The sequence below is a fragment of the Lepus europaeus genome, chromosome 11 (assembly GCF_033115175.1).
Source record: "Lepus europaeus isolate LE1 chromosome 11, mLepTim1.pri, whole genome shotgun sequence".
In the NCBI taxonomy this organism is placed as follows: Eukaryota; Metazoa; Chordata; class Mammalia; order Lagomorpha; family Leporidae; genus Lepus; species Lepus europaeus.
In genome coordinates, this window is record NC_084837.1 from 11148681 (window position 1) to 11169315 (window position 20635).

Genomic DNA, 20635 nt, shown 5'->3' on the forward strand with positions numbered 1-20635 from the left:
CCCCCACTGTGTCTTGCAACTGCCCATCCTGACTCGTCTGCTCCAGCTTGAGGCTGGGAGAAGAGATTGACATCCAAGAGCTCTCCATCGGCAGCGGGCAGACAGTGTCTGTTAGCATCTGGAAGGCTGCGGAAGCCGAGGGAGGTGTTCCCAGCTGCGGCTTCCTCTGCTTGTCAGGCACCATCTGGAACGTGATATGCAGCCACTTTCCCTGATGGATGAGGACGTACAGAGGCAGATTCCGGGAGAGCGTGCACACGTCTTTGTTGGTGATGTCAGACACAAAATTGAGGTGTTTAGAAATGTGCTTTCCAATGCACACACCAAAGCCATGACAGGAGAAGCTGAACTTGGATGAGCCAAGACCGTGAGGCTTTTCTGTGGGACTGAACAAACATGCTCTTGCGGGGAGAGTTTTCAAAGCTTTCCATGGGCTGGCGTGGTGGCACAGTGGGCTAAGCCACCCCTGTGATGCTGGCATCGTGTTCGAGTGCTGCTTTGAGTCCAGGCCGTTCCATTTCCAACCCAGCTCCCAGCCAGTGCACCTAGGAAAGCAGTGGAAGATGACCCAAGTACGTGGGCCCCTGCACCCATGTGGGAGAACAGAACCGAGTTCCAGGCTCCTGGCTTTGACCTGGCCCAGACCCAGCCATTGTGGCCATCTGGGGAGTGAGCCACTGGATAGAAGATCTCTGTCTCTCCCTATCTATGTCACTCTGCCATTCAAATAATCTTTTTTTTTTTTTTTAAAGACCTTTATAGGGTTGGGTAAAACAGAAATAGAAATCTACCCCAATCAAGTGTAGAACTGGATAAATTATTGTAAGGTAAGTCACATTGTAACCACCACTCAGGTCAGGAGATTTAACTTTGCCAACTGCCCTAGAATTCCCTCCAGGTGCCCCATCCCAGTGACAAAGCCCCTTGTCTTGCCCTCCGAAGCCGTCACTCTCTGATGACAGAAATCACTCCCTCTCACTTCCTGATCGACCCAGCACTCAAACATCTACTCCTGGACACCACAGTTTATTCTTGCCCATTTGGAAAATTGTAATATTCCTTTCAAGTCTCGTTTACTCCTCAGTCCCTGCCCCACCCCCCGCCCTGTTCCCTACAGTTTATCTGTGGGAAAGCCCGGGACCCCTGCAGTCAGGCGTCTGCCTAGTGCAGCCCCTTGGTGAAGTTCACGTTCTCTGACTGCTGGGACTGGAGACTGGGCGGGAGTCAGGCTCCGCTCCTTTGCAGCGTATACAGGATGTGCGCCTTCATCAGGAGGCAAAGCACGCCTCGCATGTACTCTTCCCGTGTGGCAGGACGGATGCTCAAAGCTGGTGTCTGTCAATTCACTGTGGGCCGCCAATATCGATATCTTATTCAGTACTTCTTTTTTGACTATTGCTTGAAATATTATGATAAAAGGCACTTACTTCCCCACAACCACTAGAGGTTGACTGTCCCTAGTTTAAAAATCTGAAGTTCAAAATGTTCCAAGACACAAAACTTCTTGAACACAAACACAACATCAAAAGTGGAAAATTCTAGACATTGAAACTTTGTTTCATGCACAAAATTATTAAACAAATTGTATAAAATTACCTTCAAGCTATGTGTATACAATAGATAAAAGATATAAATAAATTTTTTGTTTAGACTTGGATCCTATCCCTAAGATATCTCATTATATCTATGTGAATATTCCAAAAGACAAAAAAATTTCAAAATCTCAAGCACCTCTGGTTCCAATCAAGTATTTAGGATAAGAGATTCTCAACTTGTATCTGATTTCCTAGTGTTACAGTTCATATAGAAAATACCAGATAAATTTCAAACTTATTTCTTTCCTTCTTTTTATAAATTCTTATTTTCATTTTATTGGAAAGATAGAGCTGGTTCAATCCTCAAATTCCTGCAGCAGCCAGGGCTGGACCAGGCCAAAGCCAGGAGCCTGCAACTCCAATTGCGTCTCCCATATTGATGTCAGGGCCCCAAGCACTCCGGCCATCACCTGCTGCTTTCTGGAGTGTGCATTAGCAAGAAGCTGGAGTAGGAAGTGGAGCCAGGTGCTCCGGTGTGGATGTGGGTGTTCCAAGCACCTTCTTGACCACTCTGCCAAATGCCCATCTCTCCTAACTTTTTTTTTTTCCTATTTACCAGTTTTTGAGATGTTAAGTTGTGTTTCTCTATTACCCTCTGAGGGCAGAAACTGTCATTATGGACTGGATTTGAACTTCTGTGATAGATTTGAATATGTTACAATGAGTTTCCTGTGGACACCCACAATTTTCCACGTCTAGTAAGTAGAAACATCTGAAGTCAGCTCCTCATTCCGTGTGACATTGCTGTGTGGTGTGATCCAGACCCTATATCAGAAATTGAGAAATGGTAGTGCAAAACCGTCACCTGAGTGCTTGGGACTTCCGTTGCTACTGGATGGGTCACCGTTTCTAGGCTTTCTCAGTGGACAGAGCCAAGAAACACACATACACACACACAGATACACACACAAACACAGATACACACAGACTTACGTAGACTCACACACACAGACTCACACACAGAGGCACACATATATACACACATATACAAACTCACACAGACACATATACATACAGACTCACACAGATACACACACACAGATACAAACAGACTTACATAGACTCACACACACAGAGACACACATATACACACAGACATACACAAACTCACACAGACTCACACACACACAGACTACACACACATACACACATAGAATTAGCAACATAGATAGAGAAGACATCTCATGAATTCATACAGCTATAGCTATCCCTAATTCCAAGTCAGGAGTACCAGCATTTTATGTAACCTAGCCTATATGACAGTACTTCAGAAAGTTCATTAACAATGGGATTAAAGGATACATTTATTTTGATTGAAAAATAATTTCAAATCTATGCATAATTTTTTCATAATATGCATTTTCCATGGGCTTTCTGAAGACCCCTCTTATTCCATCTCTTCCTCCTTCCACCCTGAGAATCTGGCCCTGGGGAACACAGGGGGGCGTAGAAGGAGACTATCTTATATCTCAATTTGCCTAATCCCACATTATGCCAGGTATCTCACTGGCCTAATACTGCCACCAACATTAATTGCTAAAAACAGTTCAGTTTTTGCATCTGTTCTCCCCATTCAACCCTTTTTGCAAAAGAGCCAACTATCTACACTCCGAGCATATAACCATACACTATTCTTCCTTTGTGACAGTCATTTGGTCTTTTTAGAAATAACAGCCTTACTGAAACATAATTCATATACCATAAAATTCACGCTTGTCGAGTATACGATTCATTGTTTTTGCTGTAGTCACAGAGTTTTGCATCTGTAACCACGATCTAATTTTATTTATTATTTATCAAATTTTTTTTAAAAAGTTTGAGAGGGGCCGGCGCCGTGGCTCAATAGGCTAATCCTCTGCCTGCGGCGCCCACACACCGGGTTCTAGTCCCGGTTGGGGCACCGGATTCTGTCCTGGTTGCTCCTCTTTCAGTCCAGCTCTCTGCGGTGGCCCGGGAGTGCAGTGGAGGATGGCCCAAGTGCTTGGGCCCTGCACCCCATGGGAGACCAGGAGAAGCACCTGGCTCCTGGCTTTGGACCAGCATGGTGTGCCGGCCGCAGCACGCCAGCCGCAGCGGCCATTGGGGAGGGTGAACCAATGGCAAAGGAAGACCTTTCTCTCTGTCTCTCTCTCTCTCACTGTCCACTCTGCCTGTCAAAAAAAAAAAAAAAAGTTTGAGAGGGAGGGAGAGAGAGAGGCAGAGAGACAAACTCCCATCTGCTCATTCACTCCCCAGTTGCCTGCACTGTCCATGGCTGAGGCAGACTGACGTTGGGGGCCAAGAACTCAATCCAGGTTCTCCGTATGGGTGGCAGGAGCTCCAACACGTGTGGTGTCGCCTGCTGCCTCCCAGGGTCTGCAAGAGCAGACAGCTGGAATCGGGGGCTGGAGCTGGGTGTGGAGCCCCGGCACTCCAACACGGGGTGTAGGCCTCCTAACTGGCAGCTTAAGTGCTGTACCAGATGCTTGCCCCTGATTTTAAAACATTTTCCTCACCCAAGAAAGACACCTGTGCCATCAGCTGAACGTCCCATTCCTCCCCACAGCACTGATGGCTGCTAGTCTGTTTTCTGGGTTTGCCACCACTGGATATTTTGCGTCAGTGGAGGGGTGTCGGTGTGGCCGCGGTGGCTGGTTCTTTGATGCAGCCTCGCATTGCACACTTCATCTGTATCGTGGCACGATTGGTACTTACGTCCTTTGAATGGCTGAAAGCATTCCTTAGTTTCAAAATACCACATTTTGTCCAACTATCTATGGAGAGATATGCAGATTATTTCTTTTGGAGTGGTGATCATGAATAATCACGCTATCGATATTCATATGCAAATTTTTGCAGGAAAATATTTTCAGTTCTCTTAGGTGTGACAGGAATCGGCGGGTCACAGGGTAACTCAACGTTGAACGCGGCGAGTGGCTGTCGTGGCGAGTGGCTGTCAGACTGTCCCGAGGTGGCCATGCCGTTTTGCATTCTCACCGGCACACAGGGAGGTCCGTGTCCTGTGGCCTGGCCAGCGCTTGCCGCTGTCCTTCGTGCGGCAGCTGCTTTGGTGGTGCGATGTGGTGTGGTTTGGATCTGCATCTCCCGAGCCTTGTGAGCATCCTTCATGTGTTCATTGGCCGCTTCTTTTTATTTTCTAGAGGGTTTCACACAACTGTGATTTAAAAATGAACGGTGATAAATTCCAGTGAATAAATTATTTTGAAAATTGACACACTTCCTGACAAATCGGGGTGATGCTGAACTTCTTATATAAGCAGAATGTATATAAGGGTATGAAAGTGCATAAGCAAACCTTTTACAAAGAGGATTTCACACTTATTTTTGGTTCCTATCAGCTTATAAAACATTCATTTTCACTTATTTTCTGAGGCATTTACTAGTTTCTGATGTAATTAGGTGTCTATAAGAAAACAAAATAATTTGTTTTCATCTTTAACTCGACATCAGCAAGGAAACTACTATTTCATGGCTTTTTTTAAACTTTTATTTAATGAATATAAATTTCCAGTGTACAGCTTATGGATTACAATGGCTTCCCCCCCCCCCATAACTTCCCTCCCACCTACAACCCTCCCCTTTCCCGCTCCCTCTTCCCTTCCATTCACATCAAGATTCACTTTCAATTCTCTTTATAAACAGAAGATCAGTTCAGTATATATTAAGCAAAGATTTCACCAGTTTGTCCCCACATAGCAACACAAAGTGAAAAATACTGTTGGAGTACTAGTTATAGCATTAAATAACAGTGTACAGCACATTAAGGACAGAGATCCTACATGATATTTTAAAAAAATTGATTAATTTTCTATGCAATTTCCAATTTAACACCAGGTTTTTTTTTTTTCATTTTCAATTATCTTTATATACAGAAGATCAATTCAGTATATACTAAGTAAAGATTTCATCAGTTTGCACTCACACAGAAACACAAAGTGTAAAAATACTGTTTTAGTACTAGTTATAGCATCACTTCACATTAGACAACACATTAAGGACAGATCCCACATGAGATGTAAGTACACAGTGACTGCTGTTGTTGTTGTTGTTGTTCTAGTACTAGTGGTTGAACTCTGTAATTAACACACAATTATTCTTAGGTGTTTAAATTTTAACTGAAAAGTGACCCCTGTTAAATATAAGAGTGGGAAAAAGAGAGGGAGGAGATGTACAATTTGGGACATGCTCAATTGGACTTGCCCCAAATGGTGGAGTTAGAAATGTGCCAGGGGATTCCAATACAATCCCATCAAGGTGGCATGTACCAATGCCATCTCACTAGTCCAAGTGATCAATCTCAGTTCACAATTGATGACTCTGATAAGTCTAAGAGTCAAAGGGATCACACAAACAAGACTAGTGTCTGCTAATACTAACTGATAGAATCAAAAAGGGAGAGAACGATCCAACATGGGAAGCGGGATACACAGCAGACTCATAGAATGGCAGATGTCCTAAATAGCACTCTGGCCTCAGAATCAGCCCTTAACACATTCAGATCTGGCTGAAGAGCCCATGAGAGTATTTTAGGCATGGAAAGCAAAGACACCCTGAAAAAAAAAAAAAAAAGACCTAAATGAAATATCTCTGCAAGTGAGATCCCAGTGGAAAGAACGGGGCCATCAAAGGAGGTACCTTTCTCTGAAGGGAGGAGAGAACTTCCACTTTGACTATGACCCTATCAGAATAAGATCAAAGTCGGCGAACCCTAAAGGCTTCCATACCCTTGGCAACTCATGACTAGAGCCTAGGGAGATTACTGACGCCATGAACAGGAGTGTCAAATTATTTTATTGCTTTTTTATCCTTGTCTTTACTGCTTTATTGGAGGTGTAATTGGTAAACATAATTGTATACATCTAAGATGTAGATGTGATGATTTGATACATGTAAAATGATTACCACAGTCAAGTTACTTAATACATTGATCATTTCGCTGTGTGTGGTGGAAACACTTAGGGTCTTCTGTTTTGGGGCTGGTGTCGTGCAGCTGGTTACGCTGCTGCCAGCAACTCTGACATCTCACATGTGCACAGGTTTGAGTCTCAGCCGCTCCACTTCCGATCCAGCTCCCTGCTAATGCACCTGGGATGGCAGCAGAAGATGGCCCAAGAGCTTGGGCCCTTGCTACCCACACAAGAGACTTGAATGGACTTCCTGGCTCCTGACTCCAGCTGGGCCCCGCTGTAGCCATTGTTGCCATTTGGGTAGTGAACCAACAGATGGAGGATCTCTCTCTCTGTTTCTCAGTAATTCTGCCTTTATTTATGTATTTGAAAGAGTTATAGAGAGGCAGAGAGAGAGAGGGAGAGAGAGAGAGAGAGAAAGGAAGTCTTCCATCCTCTGATTCACTCCCCAAATGGCCACAATGGCCAGAGATGAGCCTATTGGAAGCCTGGAGCCCAGAGCTTCTGGGTCTCCCACGTGGATGCAGGGGCGCAAGCACTTGGGACATCCTCCACTCTTTTCCAGGCCATAGCAGAGAGCTGGATTGGAAGCGGAGCTGCTGGGTCTGGAACCAGCGCCTATATGGGATGCCAGCACTGCAGGGAGTGGCTTTACCCGTTATACCTCAGCGCTGGCCCCACTTATTTAGTCTTATTTTTAAAAGATTATTTATTTATTTGAAAGTCAGAGTTACACAGAGAGAGGAGAGGAGGAGAGGCAGAGAGAGAGGTCTTCCGTCATCCACTGGTTCACTCCCCAATTGGCCGCATCAGCTGGAGCTGCGCTGATCTGAAGCCAGGAGCCAGGAGCTTCTTTCAGGTCTCCCATGTGGGTTCAGGGACCCAAGCAACATGGGCCATCCTCCACTGCTTTCTCAGGCCATAGCAGAGAGCTGGATTGGAAGTGGAGCAGCTGGGACTCAAACCGGCGCCCATGTGGGATGCCGGCACTGCAGGCGGAGGCTTTACCCGCTATTCCACAGCGCTGGGCACCCTTATTTAGTCTTAATTCTAAAAGGAGCTGAATAGTTAATGCTCTCCTCCTTTGTCAGTGCCACGGTCATTATTGTGGTTGTTTGAAATTCATTCACTAAGACTCTTTAAAAGGATTTATAGGAAGAAGATTCCCTAAATTCTCCCATATTGATGATTGTGACCTTTTAGCTGAAATTCAGCTTCCCTGAATATAAAAATCCTTGAGTGATGTTTTCTTTGTTTTATTGTTTTAAAAATGCTTCTACATTGTTTTCTGGCCCAATTCATTATTGTCAGATGTTTTATTTCCCTTACAAACTACCTGTCCTTTTGGTCTCATCCATGAAGGATGTCTTTTCTGTTACTTCACAGTCCTGGAATTGTATCACACTGTATTTTGGTCAAGGCCGTTCTGGTTTGATAGTGTCCAGTACAGAAAAAATTCAGGATTATTTTCTTGAATATAGTTTTAAATAGTTTTTGTTCCTTTTGATTTCCTACTATTTTAATTGTCTATTGCTTTCAACTGTCTGTTGTTTTCATTGTCTATTGTTTTAAAATAATGGGATACATTTTTTATCTGCTTTGTGGCTTTGTCTCTCTGGCATGCTTTCATTGAATAATCTCCCTTAAGAATCAAATGCTTCTCAATCCCTGTAGGAAAAGAGTAAGGAAGGGGTGTCCATGAACTCCCCAGAGTAGAGGGTCATTAAACTCACATCCGGAACCTCCCAGAGAGTTTCGGTCCAGACCCCACACTTAAATCACTAAGTGATTTCTGAAGTTTCTTTAGTTCACCCACTTATCCGAAGGTGCCATGGTTTGAAAACTCCCAGCAAAACTCATGCGGAAGCTTAACCCTCATTGAGGCAACCCAATCCAGCCGTGGTATTGGGGAAGGGTTGGGGTTCAGTGAGGCCACAATGGTGGCCCCTGAGCCAGTGGAGCTGCCGCTTTATCGGATGAGGAGAGACCTGAGCGAGGATGCTCTGTCTCAGACATGGGATGCTCTGGGCTGCCTAGGGACACTGCAGAGTCCCCACCAGCAGCAAAGATCTCACCGGGCGTGGCTGCCTGACCTTGAACTCCCCAGCCTTCAGAACTGGGAGCCAGACCTTGTTTTATTCTTAGTGGATCTCTCAGTCTGTGCTGTTCAGTTAGAGCAACACAGACAGGCTAAGACCCGGGATATTGAAATAATTATATAATTGGAGGGCTGAAAGCAATAAAGGCCTTACAGTACTGACTGGTAGTAGTGGGAATTAGTTCCTAAGAAACATGAAGACTCATGCAGGGTCTGAGGTGCCAGCGCCTTCTACAAAGCATTGTCTAACAGAAGCGCATGAAATGCCAGGACAGTGAAACATGTAACTTCTTTCTTGAATTTCAAAAAATTTTACTGTAGCTTGGATTCTAATAAGGTACCATTCTGGGCATGATGGGAACTGAAAGAGAAACCTGTTGTGAATTCTCTTCTCCAAGTCATTACACTAAAATTGACAAAACAGCCTGGCCTGCTGCCCCTGTGCTGGCCTGGAAGACGGCTTCCTAACACTAGGGCCCCTCTGCAGAACATCTGTTTCTGCTCTGACTCCACCAGCGGTGTGAAATCTCACTGCTCTAGCATTCGGGGCCCCAACCTAACTTCATCTTGTGGTTGTGGACCCTGTGGGCGTTGCCCATGTTTTGCGCTTTCCTGATCTAACTTGTTTTGCTGACAAAGGCTGGGAGAAGCTGGACTTCACACAGAAATTCCTTCAAATAAGAGAACAGACAGAGTAATAGTGAGACAACTGGCACTTAGCGTTCGCTGCATGCAGGTGCTGCCCCAAGTGCTCTGGATAAACAGATTCATTGAATCCTCACCAGGAACTCCTAAGGTCGGCACTGTTATTACCCCGTCAGGAAGTGGGGCTGAGGGTTGTCCCAAGGCAGTGAGGCAGTGAGACGCCGGCGTCTGTGCCCAACGGTGCTACTGCCCTGCCTTTGGGGTGTGAGCAGAGACCTAAAGGAGGAGTAAAGTTTGCCTAGAAGGTGAGGAAGGCCATTCTCAGCAGAATTGCCCACTTCTGTTCAGAAGCTTAAAATACAAGGTCCGGGCCAGCGCCGCGGCTCACTAGGCTAATCCTCCGCCTTGCGGCGCCGGCACACCGGGTTCTAGTCCCGGTCGGGGCACCAATCCTATCCCGGTTGCCCCTCTTCCAGGCCAGCTCTCTGCTGTGGCCAGGGAGTGCAGTGGAGGATGGCCCAAAGTCCTTGGGCCCTGCACCCCATAGGAGACCAGGATAAGCACCTGGCTCCTGCCATCGGATCAGTGTGGTGCGCCAGCTGCAGCGCGCCTACCGCGGCGGCCATTGGAGGGTGAACCAACGGCAAAAGGAAGACCTTTCTCTCTGTCTCTCTCTCACTGTCCACTCTCCCTGTCAAAAAAAAAAAAAAAAAATACAAGGCCCGGGGGCCAGTGTTGTGGTCCAGTGGCTTAAGAGGCCCTGGTGATGCCTGTATCCCGTTTTGGGGTCCCGTTTTGGAGTGCCAATGTGAATCCTAGCTGCTCTGCTTCCACACCAGCTTCCTGCTGTGTGCCCAGAAAGGCAGCAGCAGATGGCCCAGGTACTTAGGCCCCTGCTAGCCACGTGGGAGACCAGGATGTGGTACTTGGCTCCTGGCTTCCGCCTGGCCCAGAGCTGGCTGTGGTGGCCATTTCATCTGGAGAGTGAACCAGCAGATGGAAGATCTCTCTCTCTCTCTCTCTCCCTCCCTCCTACCTTCCGTCCCTTCCCCCTCCTCTGTGTCGCTCTGCCTTTCAACACAACACAATGGAAAGCCAGGGTTCCTCTGGCACAGAGTGGTGAAAGAGCTGGGTCTGCTGGTGCTTCGCGCCCCTGCCCGGCACATGCCGTCTGCATGCAGAAGGCCCAGCTCTCCCTGGGAGTCGCCGCTGCCCCTCTCCTGCTGCTGCCATGCAGATGCGGGGCCCATCCATCAGTCAGAGGCTGGACACTGACGATTAGTGAGTCCTAATGCTGATTTCTCTAGAGCTTTCCAACATTTATCTGTGAGCGATGCTTTTTGTTCTTACTTAAAAAAAAGTTAGTGGAGGCGTTCCGGTTGAAGGTGACTCTCATCCTTCAAAACCAAATGACAGATTTTGCTCCATTATTTTCCGTTCAGTTGATGGATGAGAATGATCAAATCTCATGTGGTTTGGCTCATAATTTTGATAGTTTTTCCCTAAAGGCAAAACATTTCTTTGATGTATAATTTTGCCTGAGTCAGTGTGTGTGAATGTAACTACTTATTCTAATGAAACCATTACAATATGGAGGGTTCTAATAACCTGATTTAATAACGCAAGTTGAGTTAACATAACTGGAACTTTCTTTTTAGCCTCATTACCCTTCCTGGATAACCCAGCATCATTTATTTCTCAGGGGTATTTCACAAGCTTGTAGTCAGTGTTAGCTCAGGAGGGTCAAAAACTTCAATTTTCACATCGAGTTTAGGATACAGAACTGAGCTGAATAAATAGTAGCTGAATAGTGTGCTCGGGACTGGGCCAGGTGCATCAGAGGGCGACGGGCGCTGCTGAGCCTGTGTGGCTGCCGGCGAGGAGCTCCCCGTTAACGGGATAAGTCACCCAGCATTCACAGAGTGCGTTCGTGTTTGCAAAATCCTTTTCCATTTTCACGATCTAATTTAAATCTCATCACAAAACCCATGAAGTAGTAAGTATTTAAGGGCCTATCAAAATTAGATCTCCCCCTCCTGCACTCAGTGGTCCTTTAATTATGCTGGTGGTAATGAAATAGACATCTGAAACCCAAGAGACAGAGACAAGTCACCATTTCATACATGCATTATTGCTTATCAGTGTCCAGGGATTTCTCCATGCTTGCAACCCTCTAATTATAATCATTGCACAAACGTGCTCTGGGGTCGGCAGTGACAACCAGAGGATGCAGGTGGATGGAGGTTTGTTCTAGTCACTGCCTTGGGTTCCGTTGGGTACACACCTAGGAGGGAGTCATCAGGTCACCAGCTAATGCTTACTCTGGAGGGCCTGCCAGACTTGTCCATCCACATCATTTTGGGTTCCCACCAGCCATGTACCAGTGTTGCAGTTTTTCCACGTCCTCTCCAAGTTTTTAAAATTATTGTAGCCATTCTGGGGATGTGAAGTGGTGTTTCATTTTTTTTTTTATCATGATAAAAATATCCATAACATAGAATTTACCACTTGAACCATGTTCAGGCGTGCAGTTCCACAGCGTGAGGTTCAACTTACATGGATGTACAACCGTACTCACCACCCACATCCAGAATTTGCTCACGTATCCTGACGAAGCTCTACCTGCTGAATACCAACTGCCCTTTCCCTGCTTCTCCCAGCCCCGGCGACACCACTCTGCGCTCTGCCTCTGTGAATGTGCTGACTCCAGCTTCCTCTCGTCAGTGGAGCCAGAACACTGTCCTTTTCTGCCGGGCTTGATGTCCTCCAGCTTTGTCCACACTGCAGTGGATCTCTGAATTTTCCTCCTTGTTTAAGTTGAATGATATTCGGTAATGAACAGGCTGAATAGCCTTGCCTAGCCTTGCCTACCCTTGCCACCACTTGCTATTTTCTGGCTTGTGCATGTTTGTTTATAAAATAATAACCTACATAATCGGTGTGAAGTGTTGTGACATTGTGGTTTTGGTTTACATTTCCCTAATGACCAATTATGAGCATTTTTTTCCCATGTTCTCATAGACCATTTGTTTATCTTCCTTGAAGACGTGGCTATTCAAGTCATTTGCCTATTTTTATATCAGTTTGTCTTTTTGTTGTTGAGTTGTAGGTGTTCTTTATATATTCTGAATATTAATCCCTAGTCATGTAAGTGCTTTACAAATAGTCCTTTCTGTAGCATATCTTTTCCATTTTATTGGTAGTGTTCTTTGATGAACAGGTTTTTAATTATCAGGACATATGACTTACCTATTTTTCTTTTTGTTACTCATGAGCTTTTTGTCAAATCTAAGATCCACAGCCAGATCCAATGTCATAAAAGTTTACACCTATGTTTTCTTCTAAAAGTTGTATAGATTTTTTCCTATATTTAGATCTTTGATATATTTCAAATTAATTTTTATATATTATATGAGGTTGAGATCTAATTTCATTCTTTTACATGTGTAAATTCAGTTGTTCCAACACCATCTGTTGAAGAGGCCATTCTTTATCCAGTAAATACACTTGGCACCTTGTCAAAGACCATTTGGCCTAGATGTATGGATTTATTTATGGATCCTCAATTCTATTCCAGTGGTCTATATTTATATTTGTACCCTTATGCCAGCACCATACTATTTTGATAATTAATAGCCTTGTTCTAAGTTTTGAAGTCTGCAAGTGTCTTACAAATATGTCCTTTTTTTCCAAAAGTCTGTTCAGCTATTTGGGGGCTCCTTGCAATTCCACATGAACTTTAGCATTGACTTTTGCACTTCTACAAAACGGAATTCTGGAGTTTGCATAGGGTCTACATTGAACCCATACAGCATTTGGGATGCTGACATCTTATTATTACCTGCCTTTCCATGAACATGGTATGTCTTTTCATTGATTAGGTCTTGTCTAATTGCTCTGGCTAGAATTTCTGGTTCAGTGCTGAGTAGTAGTGGTGAATGTAGGCATCCTTCTGAATTCCTGATCTTGGGAGAAAGCCACTTAGTCATTCACCATTGACTGCAATGTTAGCTCTAGAATTTTACCTGCTTGACCTTTACCCTGTTGAGGAAGTTCAGGAAAGGCGAGCTTTTAAAACCTAGGAAGACGTTATTTTTCTCCAGAGAGGAGCTCCTATTGCCTTTACCAGCCCCGAGCATCTTGGGCAATTCAGGATTACTTTAATCCAAATTCAGGGTTGGGATTTCTAGGTGCTCGAAACCAGAGGGAAGTCTGGCTTATCTCCTTGCTCCCAGGGAGAGGCCAGTGGTTCCATCACAAGGCTGGGTACTGGGTTACTGTGTCCTCATCCCAGAAGACTTCTTACCAAACAGTTACCTCGTGCCAAACAGCAATAGCCTCTGAATGCTCCATGTGCAACCTGGGTACCCTCGACCCATTTCCTATGTTGTGCCGAGAAAGCTTTTAAAATCTCCTTATCTTTTTTTTTTTCTCTCGGTGGGGGGGGGGGGGGGGCAGGTGCATTGTGTATTACCCTCCGTAGCAGTGAGCCCATCTGTACTTGGCCTGGGAACAGTTTCCTGTGGGCTGTGTCTCCCCACTGGACTGAAAATCCCCAGGCCCAAGAGACTTCTGATTTTGCTTGTTTTCATAAACTCAGTGTCCGGTACATAGTAAATGTTTAGTACATTTAAAAAAATTTTAAATTTCTTATTTGACAGGCTGAGGTACACACAGAGACAGGCACACAGAGGGAGAGGGTGAGGAGAAGAGAGAGAGGGAGAGGGAGTGAGGGGGAGAGAGAGAGAGGGAGAAAGAGAAAGAGAGAGTGGGGGAGAGAGAGAGAGTCCATCTGCTGGTTCACTGCCCAAATGGCCGCAAGTCAGGCGCCAGGAACTCCATCACAGTCTCTCAAGTGGGGGGCAGGGGCGTCCTCTGCTGCTCTCCTCTGCGCATCAGCAGGGATCTGGGTCGGAAGTGGAGCAGCCTGGTGACACGGAATGCTCATGTTGCAGGTGGTGCTCAACCTGCCGCACCACGTCAGCCTCCTCCAGGGCGTCTTTTGCGCGGGATAAAATGTCGGTAAACCACAGACATCGGCTATTGTTTCTCTATTGGGGCCCTGGAAGGCACAGGCATCCTCTGTTTTGTTCACAGACTATCCAAGAACCTACGAGAACACCTCTGGATCTCAGAGCCCGAATAAACTTCTGTCGGGAGAGTGAATGAGCCGGGAGGTGATGACAACGAGAATCTAATTTCCTGCCAGTCCAGGATCATGCTTTGCTGTTGTTTCAAGCCCTTAAAAAGTGCAGCTCCGCGAATTTCGAGGTAGAAAACGTCTCCAGGAAATTGGAATTTGTTCTGGCGCGCTCTAAACAATGCCAGCCAGAGGCTTGGTGCGTGATAAAGAAAGGAGAAGGCCGTGTTGGCTTACGGCCAGCACTCCCGGGTCACCCCTTCATCTGCGGAAACCCCCACCTCCTGTGCATCCCGTGGTCACCCCGCTAAATTGGAAAATAAATCCCAGCCCTGCGAAGGTGTCGGCTGATAAAGGCTGGAGCTGCGGCCCCTCCAAGGGGAATTTGCATTTTAATAGAAAGCTTGTCCAGCCCCGCTGGGGAAATTCCTAGCACCGGCTTCCGACAGCCCTCAGGGATACACCGCGGGCCGCCGGTGCCCAGCAGAGGACTCCCAGGCCCGGGGAAGCCTCCCGCCCTTCCCCCTTTCCTTTGACCTCCGCCACTTGGGTGGGATCCCCGCAGACTCCTCAAGCTCCCGGGCCTCGGGGGGGGGGGGGGCAGCGCGGCGCCTCCCGCACGGGAAGTCTCAGTGCCACCGCAGCGTAGGGCAGCCCGCACCGCCAAGTTCCTCTGGCGTTCCAGGAAAGCCAAGGCTCAGTCACACCCCCCCCCCAAAAAAAAAATTGTGTCGGCAAGAGCGCGTGCGGGGGTCCGGGGGCTATTTATGATGCTGTCCCTTTAGAATCGTTTTGTGAAATTTTTTAACGGTCCAAACTTTTGACTTGCACCTAAAGCCCCGCAACGAAAGGCGGGCGTGCATTGGCCGCGCGTGACCCGGGGACGTCTTAGCCGAGCTCTCCGCCGACGGCTTGGGAGAGCCCCGCAGCGCAGGCCGGCAGCGCGCTGGCGCTCGGATTGCGGCGCCGGCGCCGGGCTCCAGCCCGCGGCCACATTCGGGGCCCGGCGCTCGGAATTCTCCGCCTCCGCGCCGCCGCGCGCGCCCACCCCGGCCCGGCCGCAGGCTCCGCCGGCTCCCAGGCCCCTTCCGCGCCGCCCGCCGCTGCCCTCGCCGTGGCCGCCCCCGGGTCCCTTCCTCTTTTCCGAGCCCCGCGGCCGCCGAGGCCCCGCGCTCGGACCGCACCTGCGCCCTCTTCCGCGCCCCCTGCCGGGGTCCCGGCTCCCGCTCCAGCCCGGTCCCAGCGCGCAGCGGCGGAGCTCGCGCCCGGCTCGGCGGCAGCCGCGCTCGCACCCGCTCTCGGCCCGGGGAGCGCGCGGGGCGGGCGGGAGAGGGCGCAGCGCGGCGCGGCCGGCTAGCGGGCGGGCAGGCGGCGGCGGCATGGGCGCGGGCACCGGCGGGGGCTGCGGGCACCCGGCTCCCCGCCCGCCCCGGCCCGCCCCCGGCGCGCGGCCGCCGCAGCCCCCGCGGCCGGCGGGGAGCCCGTCTCCGTCCCCGTCCCCGTCCCCGGCGCAACTTGCCCCGGACTCTCAGTGAGCAGCGGCGGCGGCGGCGGCGCGCGCCGGGCCGGGAGGGAGCCGGGAGAGGCGTGCGGGCGCCCGGCGCGATGCCTCCGGCCGGCGGCCCCCGCGCGCCGCGCCCCGCCGCGCCGCCCCGCAGCCTGTCCCGCCTGCGCGAGTGCCCGGGCCGTTCCCGCATCGTGCTGGTGCTCGGGGCCACGCAGATGGCGCTCGGATGCCTCATCGTGGCCGTGAGCTTCGCCGCGCTGGCGCTCACCACCTCGGCCCGCGTCCGCCACTCCTGCCCCTTCTGGGCAGGCTTCTCGGTGAGTGTCTGCGGCCCGGCGGGCGCGGGGCTCCGGGCGAGGGCGCGGGGCGCTGCGGCCGCCCGGCCTTCCCCGCCGGCGCCTAGGGCGCAGCGGCGGCCGCGCGGGCTGCAGTTGGAAACTCCGGGCAGGAGAACTCCGGGGCGACCCGCGCGCCTGCGGCCCCGCGCGCGCCCTCTCCCACCGCGCCGACCTCCGCAGTTACTTTTTCCTGGAGCTTCGGGCCGAAGCTCGGCGCTCGCCGTGCGCCTCGGGAGGGTGGGCGACGGCCGGGGCGTGCGGCCGAGGGGCCCGCGCCTCGCCGGGGCTGCCCTGCCTCCGGGGGACCCCGCACTCGCGGGGACCCGGCCTGGCCGGCGGAGCTGCCTTGTCCGAGGTGGGAGGCGGGAGGCGGGATCCGAACCCAGGGCGGAGCTGCGGGTCCGCGCGCGTCTCCTTGGTGACGGCCGCAGCCCGGGGCGGGGGTGCGGGTCAGTGAGGACGGCGGGGACGTCTTGTGCCCGAGTCACCCGCACCGCGTTGCGTGGGCCGGGGGCGTGCTTCCCGAGCCGCAGCCCGCGGGGGTGACCGGTTCTCTCTGCTGGAGAAGCGATGGTCTCCAAGAGTTAATAGTTGGCATTTCGTGGCGTTTTCCTGCAAGTTGCTTTTCTCCTGTATTAATAGAAAAATGGACATATGGGAACGGGAAAGGAGTTTGCGGAGCAGATACTCGGAGAGGCGCCGGCTCCAAGCACTCCGCCGCCGTCGGAGGCGGCGCCGAGCTGTAACCTGTCGGCTCCGGGTGTGTTCGTTCCTCCCCACACATCCAAACCAGGCCTTTGTAATGAGTGTTGCCATTTGCGCATGGGTTTTGAAATTAAAACAAGCCCAGCTTTATTTATTTATCAAGTTCCTAGCTTGCATTTTAAGAGAGCCGAGTAGAACTGGCGCTGGAACGCTGACCCGTCCAGGTGTGTGGCTCACGCTGATGGGGGTATGAATCTTCAGGGTATCTTTCAGACCGGGGCTGAGGCCCCTGGAGCTGAGCAGGATGCGGTCAGAGCTCCTGGGGTTCAGATAACAGAGCAGGGGGGAGCCCGAGTCAGATCCTCGGCGTGCACAGGCTGCTCGCCTCTGTGCCTCGGCTTCAGCGCTGTTGAGTGTGCATTGTTTGCACGTCTGTCTGACGGGCAGAGGTTCCTGTCTGCTGGGAGCAGCCTACAGGTGGCAGCCTGCTGAGTTAGCTGCACTCCCGGCTGCTCCAGGCTCCTAGCCTTGGCCATGGCATTGGCCCTCTCAAGGGTGTGCAGGGAACTGTGTGTGTGTGTGCGCGCGTTGGACACCGTAGAAAAGCCACGTATGTGACAAGTGCACGCGTACCACGTTTTACAGATAGGTAACGCACAGCTGTGAACGCGTTGAACAGACAGGTAAAGCGGTTAATTCCCTTTGCATCTGCAGTGTCATTGTGTTCAACGGCGATGAGCTGTTGGTTCCAAACTTCCCGAGATTCAGAGTCATTCCACCCCGTTCTGCTCTGGGCCCTCTTTCCTCTTAGGCTGTGGGGAGCAGCAATGAACCCAACAAACGCTGCTGACATCTTAGAGATTTTAATATACCTTTTTTTTGGGGGGGGGGGTGGCCTTCTCCCTCCCTCCCGCTTTTATGTCTGTTTTCTCATGGGCTCGTTTCTGTCTTCAGACTTAATGTGCAACGGGTACCTTTAAAATTCCTTCAGCACAGAATGTAGTGGGCCCATCCGTGGATTCCACCCAATCTTGGATTGAAAATATTAGGGAAAAAATGGCGTCCGTGCTGAACATGTACAGACTTTGTTTTGCCATTCTTCTCCACACATACTGTCTGTTAACATAGGCTTTACATTGTGGTAGGGGTTATAAGTCATGGAGAGGTGAGTTAAAGTGCCAGGGAGGGGGTGCATTTATTTAGGAAAAAAATCATCACTCAGAAACCAGTACACCTGCTGAGCTCATAGCTGAGCTGCATGGGAAGGTGAGTGTCTCCGTGGGGTAACCCACCCTCTGTGACCAGGGGAGCCTCATCTCCTGGTGTTCAGGGCCTCGGCCACTTTCGTCCCACCAAATTTGGCCTGGGTTCCTGGCTCGCCCTGTCGCACAGCTGTGAGAGGTCTCTCTCGGTTCCTGGCCTGTCTCAGTTCTTGGCAGCTTCTGCCGGGTGAGCTGAGGTGAGGGGATTACTGACCCAGGGTCACCTGGCCACGCAGCGGCATTGAGCACAGTTGCTCTGACTTCAGATGCCACATTCCCAACAGGATTTAACCGCCAAGACGGAAGGGGAGAGAATAAAGCCCAGTGGTGAAGACGTTGGCCTTGGCCCTTTGGAAGAGCACAGGTCACGCCTGGGAAGGCGCAGACAGGCGCTAGATCTGAGCAGGCGTGGCACTGGGGGTGGCGGGGACGTTGAAGAGTGGGGGAGCCGGGGCAAAGTCGGAGGCAGTCGGGGGTCAGTAGGGGCTGGGCAGACAGGCCTGGCTGGGGAGCCGTGCAGTTCCAGTCGTTTGAGGGCCACCTGCAAGTGACTTGTCGCAGGGTGAGCCAGCACCCCCGCTAGGAGCAGGGTCTGTTTCCCCGTGCGTGAATGGCTGGCCTGTGTTTGAGTGGGGATGACCCATGGTAACAGCTTAGAAGACTGAGCAGAGCTGGGGGCTTGCACAGTTAGCTGTAATCCAGCGACTGCATTACTTGCTGTGATGGCCAGGACACCAGAGACAAGCAGGTACCTTGTGAGTTATGCACTTTGCCAGCTCTGTGTGTTAGTAAAGACAGACTCATTGGGAGCTACCTCTCTCCCTCTCTCCCTCTCTCCCTCCCCCTCGTGTGTGTGTGTGTGTGTGTGTGTTTTCCTCTAACACCAACTGTGCTGGATTTTTTCATACCCCAAAAGCAATATATACTAGTTGCAATAACACAAAAATATATATAAAAATATGCTTTATTCTATTGCAGTTCTGAACCCAGAGGTAACCAGTATCACCACAGTTGTTTAATGTCATCCTTCCAAGCTTTGCTTTACAAACACAAAATATGTTTCTTTTCTTGAAAAAAAAAACAAAAACAAAAACAAAAAAAACTGCGAAAATGGGATTCTTCCACCCACATTACTTGGTGGCTTCTTTCTTTCTTTATTGTCTAATGAATACTCCCAACCTGTTGTGATCATGTTGTTGTTGTGATCATTTTTAACCAATTCCTTTTATGGCTGGGTAGTAGTCCACAGGATGAATTGTTACAATGTATTCAGTTATTCTACTGCTGGGAAATTCTGATTGTATCAGCTCTGTGCCTTCACAGACAATGCTGGGGATCTATCCTGAGATGCTGTGGCTTGTTTCTGAGAATAAATTCTCCAAAGTGGAATGGCTGTGAAAGAATACTGAGAGGTGAAATTTTCTTAGGCATTGCTGGGTTAATTTCCATAAAGGATGGTAGAAGTCCTACTTATAGGATTCTTGCATGAGAACCCTCCCTCCCACTTCCTGCAGCATGCGCTGTAAGCAGACTGAACATTTTTATTAATCTGATAGAAGAAAAAGATACTATTTTTGTTTGATCTTAATTTCAGTGTCTACTTTATTATATGTTACAAATTATTTTCTTGGGCCGGCGCTGTGGCTCAACAGGCTAATCCTCTGCCTTGCGGCGCCGGCACCCCGGGTTCTAGTCCTGGTCAGGGCACCGGATTCTATCCCGGTTGCCCCTCTTCCAGGCCAGCTCTCTGCTATGGCCCGGGAAGGCAGTGGAGGATGGCCCAAGTGCTTGGGCCCTGCACCCGCATTGGAGACCAGGAGAAGCACCTGGCTCCTGGCTTCGGATCAGCGAGATGCGCCAGCCGGAGCGGCCATTGGAGGGTGAACCAACGGAAAAAGGAAGACCTTTCTCTCTGTCTCTCTCTCTCACTATCCACTCTGTCAAAAAAAAAATAATAAAAAAAAAAACAAAAAAAAAACAAAAAAAATTATTTTCTCATGGCTGGTGCCATGGCTCAACAGGTTAATCCTCCGCCTAGCGGTGCCAGCACACCGGGTTCTAGTCCCGGTCAGGGCGCCGGATTCTGTCCCGGTTGCCCCTCTTCCAGGCCAGCTCTCTTATGGCCCGGGAGTGCAGTGGAGGATGGCCCAAGTGCTTGGCCCTGCACCCCATGGGAGACCAGGAGAAGCACCTGGCTCCTACCGTCGGATCAGCGCGGTGCGCCGGCCACAACGCAGCTACTGGAGGGTGAACCAACGGCAAAGGAAGACCTTTCTCTCTGACTCTCTCTCTCACTGTCCACTGTGCCTGTCAAAAAAAAAATTTATTTTCTCATGTAGCTTAATTGTTGGTGTCTTTCACCATGTAGGAAATCCTAACACTGTTATCTGTCTGAAAGGGGGAGAGAGAGAGAGAGAAAGAGAGAGAGAGAAAGAGAG

At 49.8% G+C, this 20635-nt stretch overlaps 1 protein-coding gene across 6 annotated transcripts in view; it reads left to right on the forward strand.

Annotated features, from left to right (window-relative positions):
* ENTREP2 (endosomal transmembrane epsin interactor 2) overlaps window positions 1-20635 on the forward strand; it is a 458345-nt gene that overhangs the window by 62884 nt on the left and 374826 nt on the right. For 3 of the 6 annotated variants that reach the window (XM_062204991.1, XM_062204992.1, XM_062204993.1), the window contains one exon: window positions 14343-14516. The exons of 2 other annotated variants lie outside the window; for them this stretch is intronic. Coding sequence is in view for 1 of the 4 variants with exons in the window: in XM_062204986.1 (XP_062060970.1) it covers window positions 15991-16209 (219 nt within the window). In the remaining 3 variants the exon portion in view is untranslated. Of the gene's footprint in view, window positions 1-14342; window positions 14517-15990; window positions 16210-20635 lie in introns of those variants that run through there. One more of the 6 variants, XM_062204986.1, reaches the window with a different exon arrangement.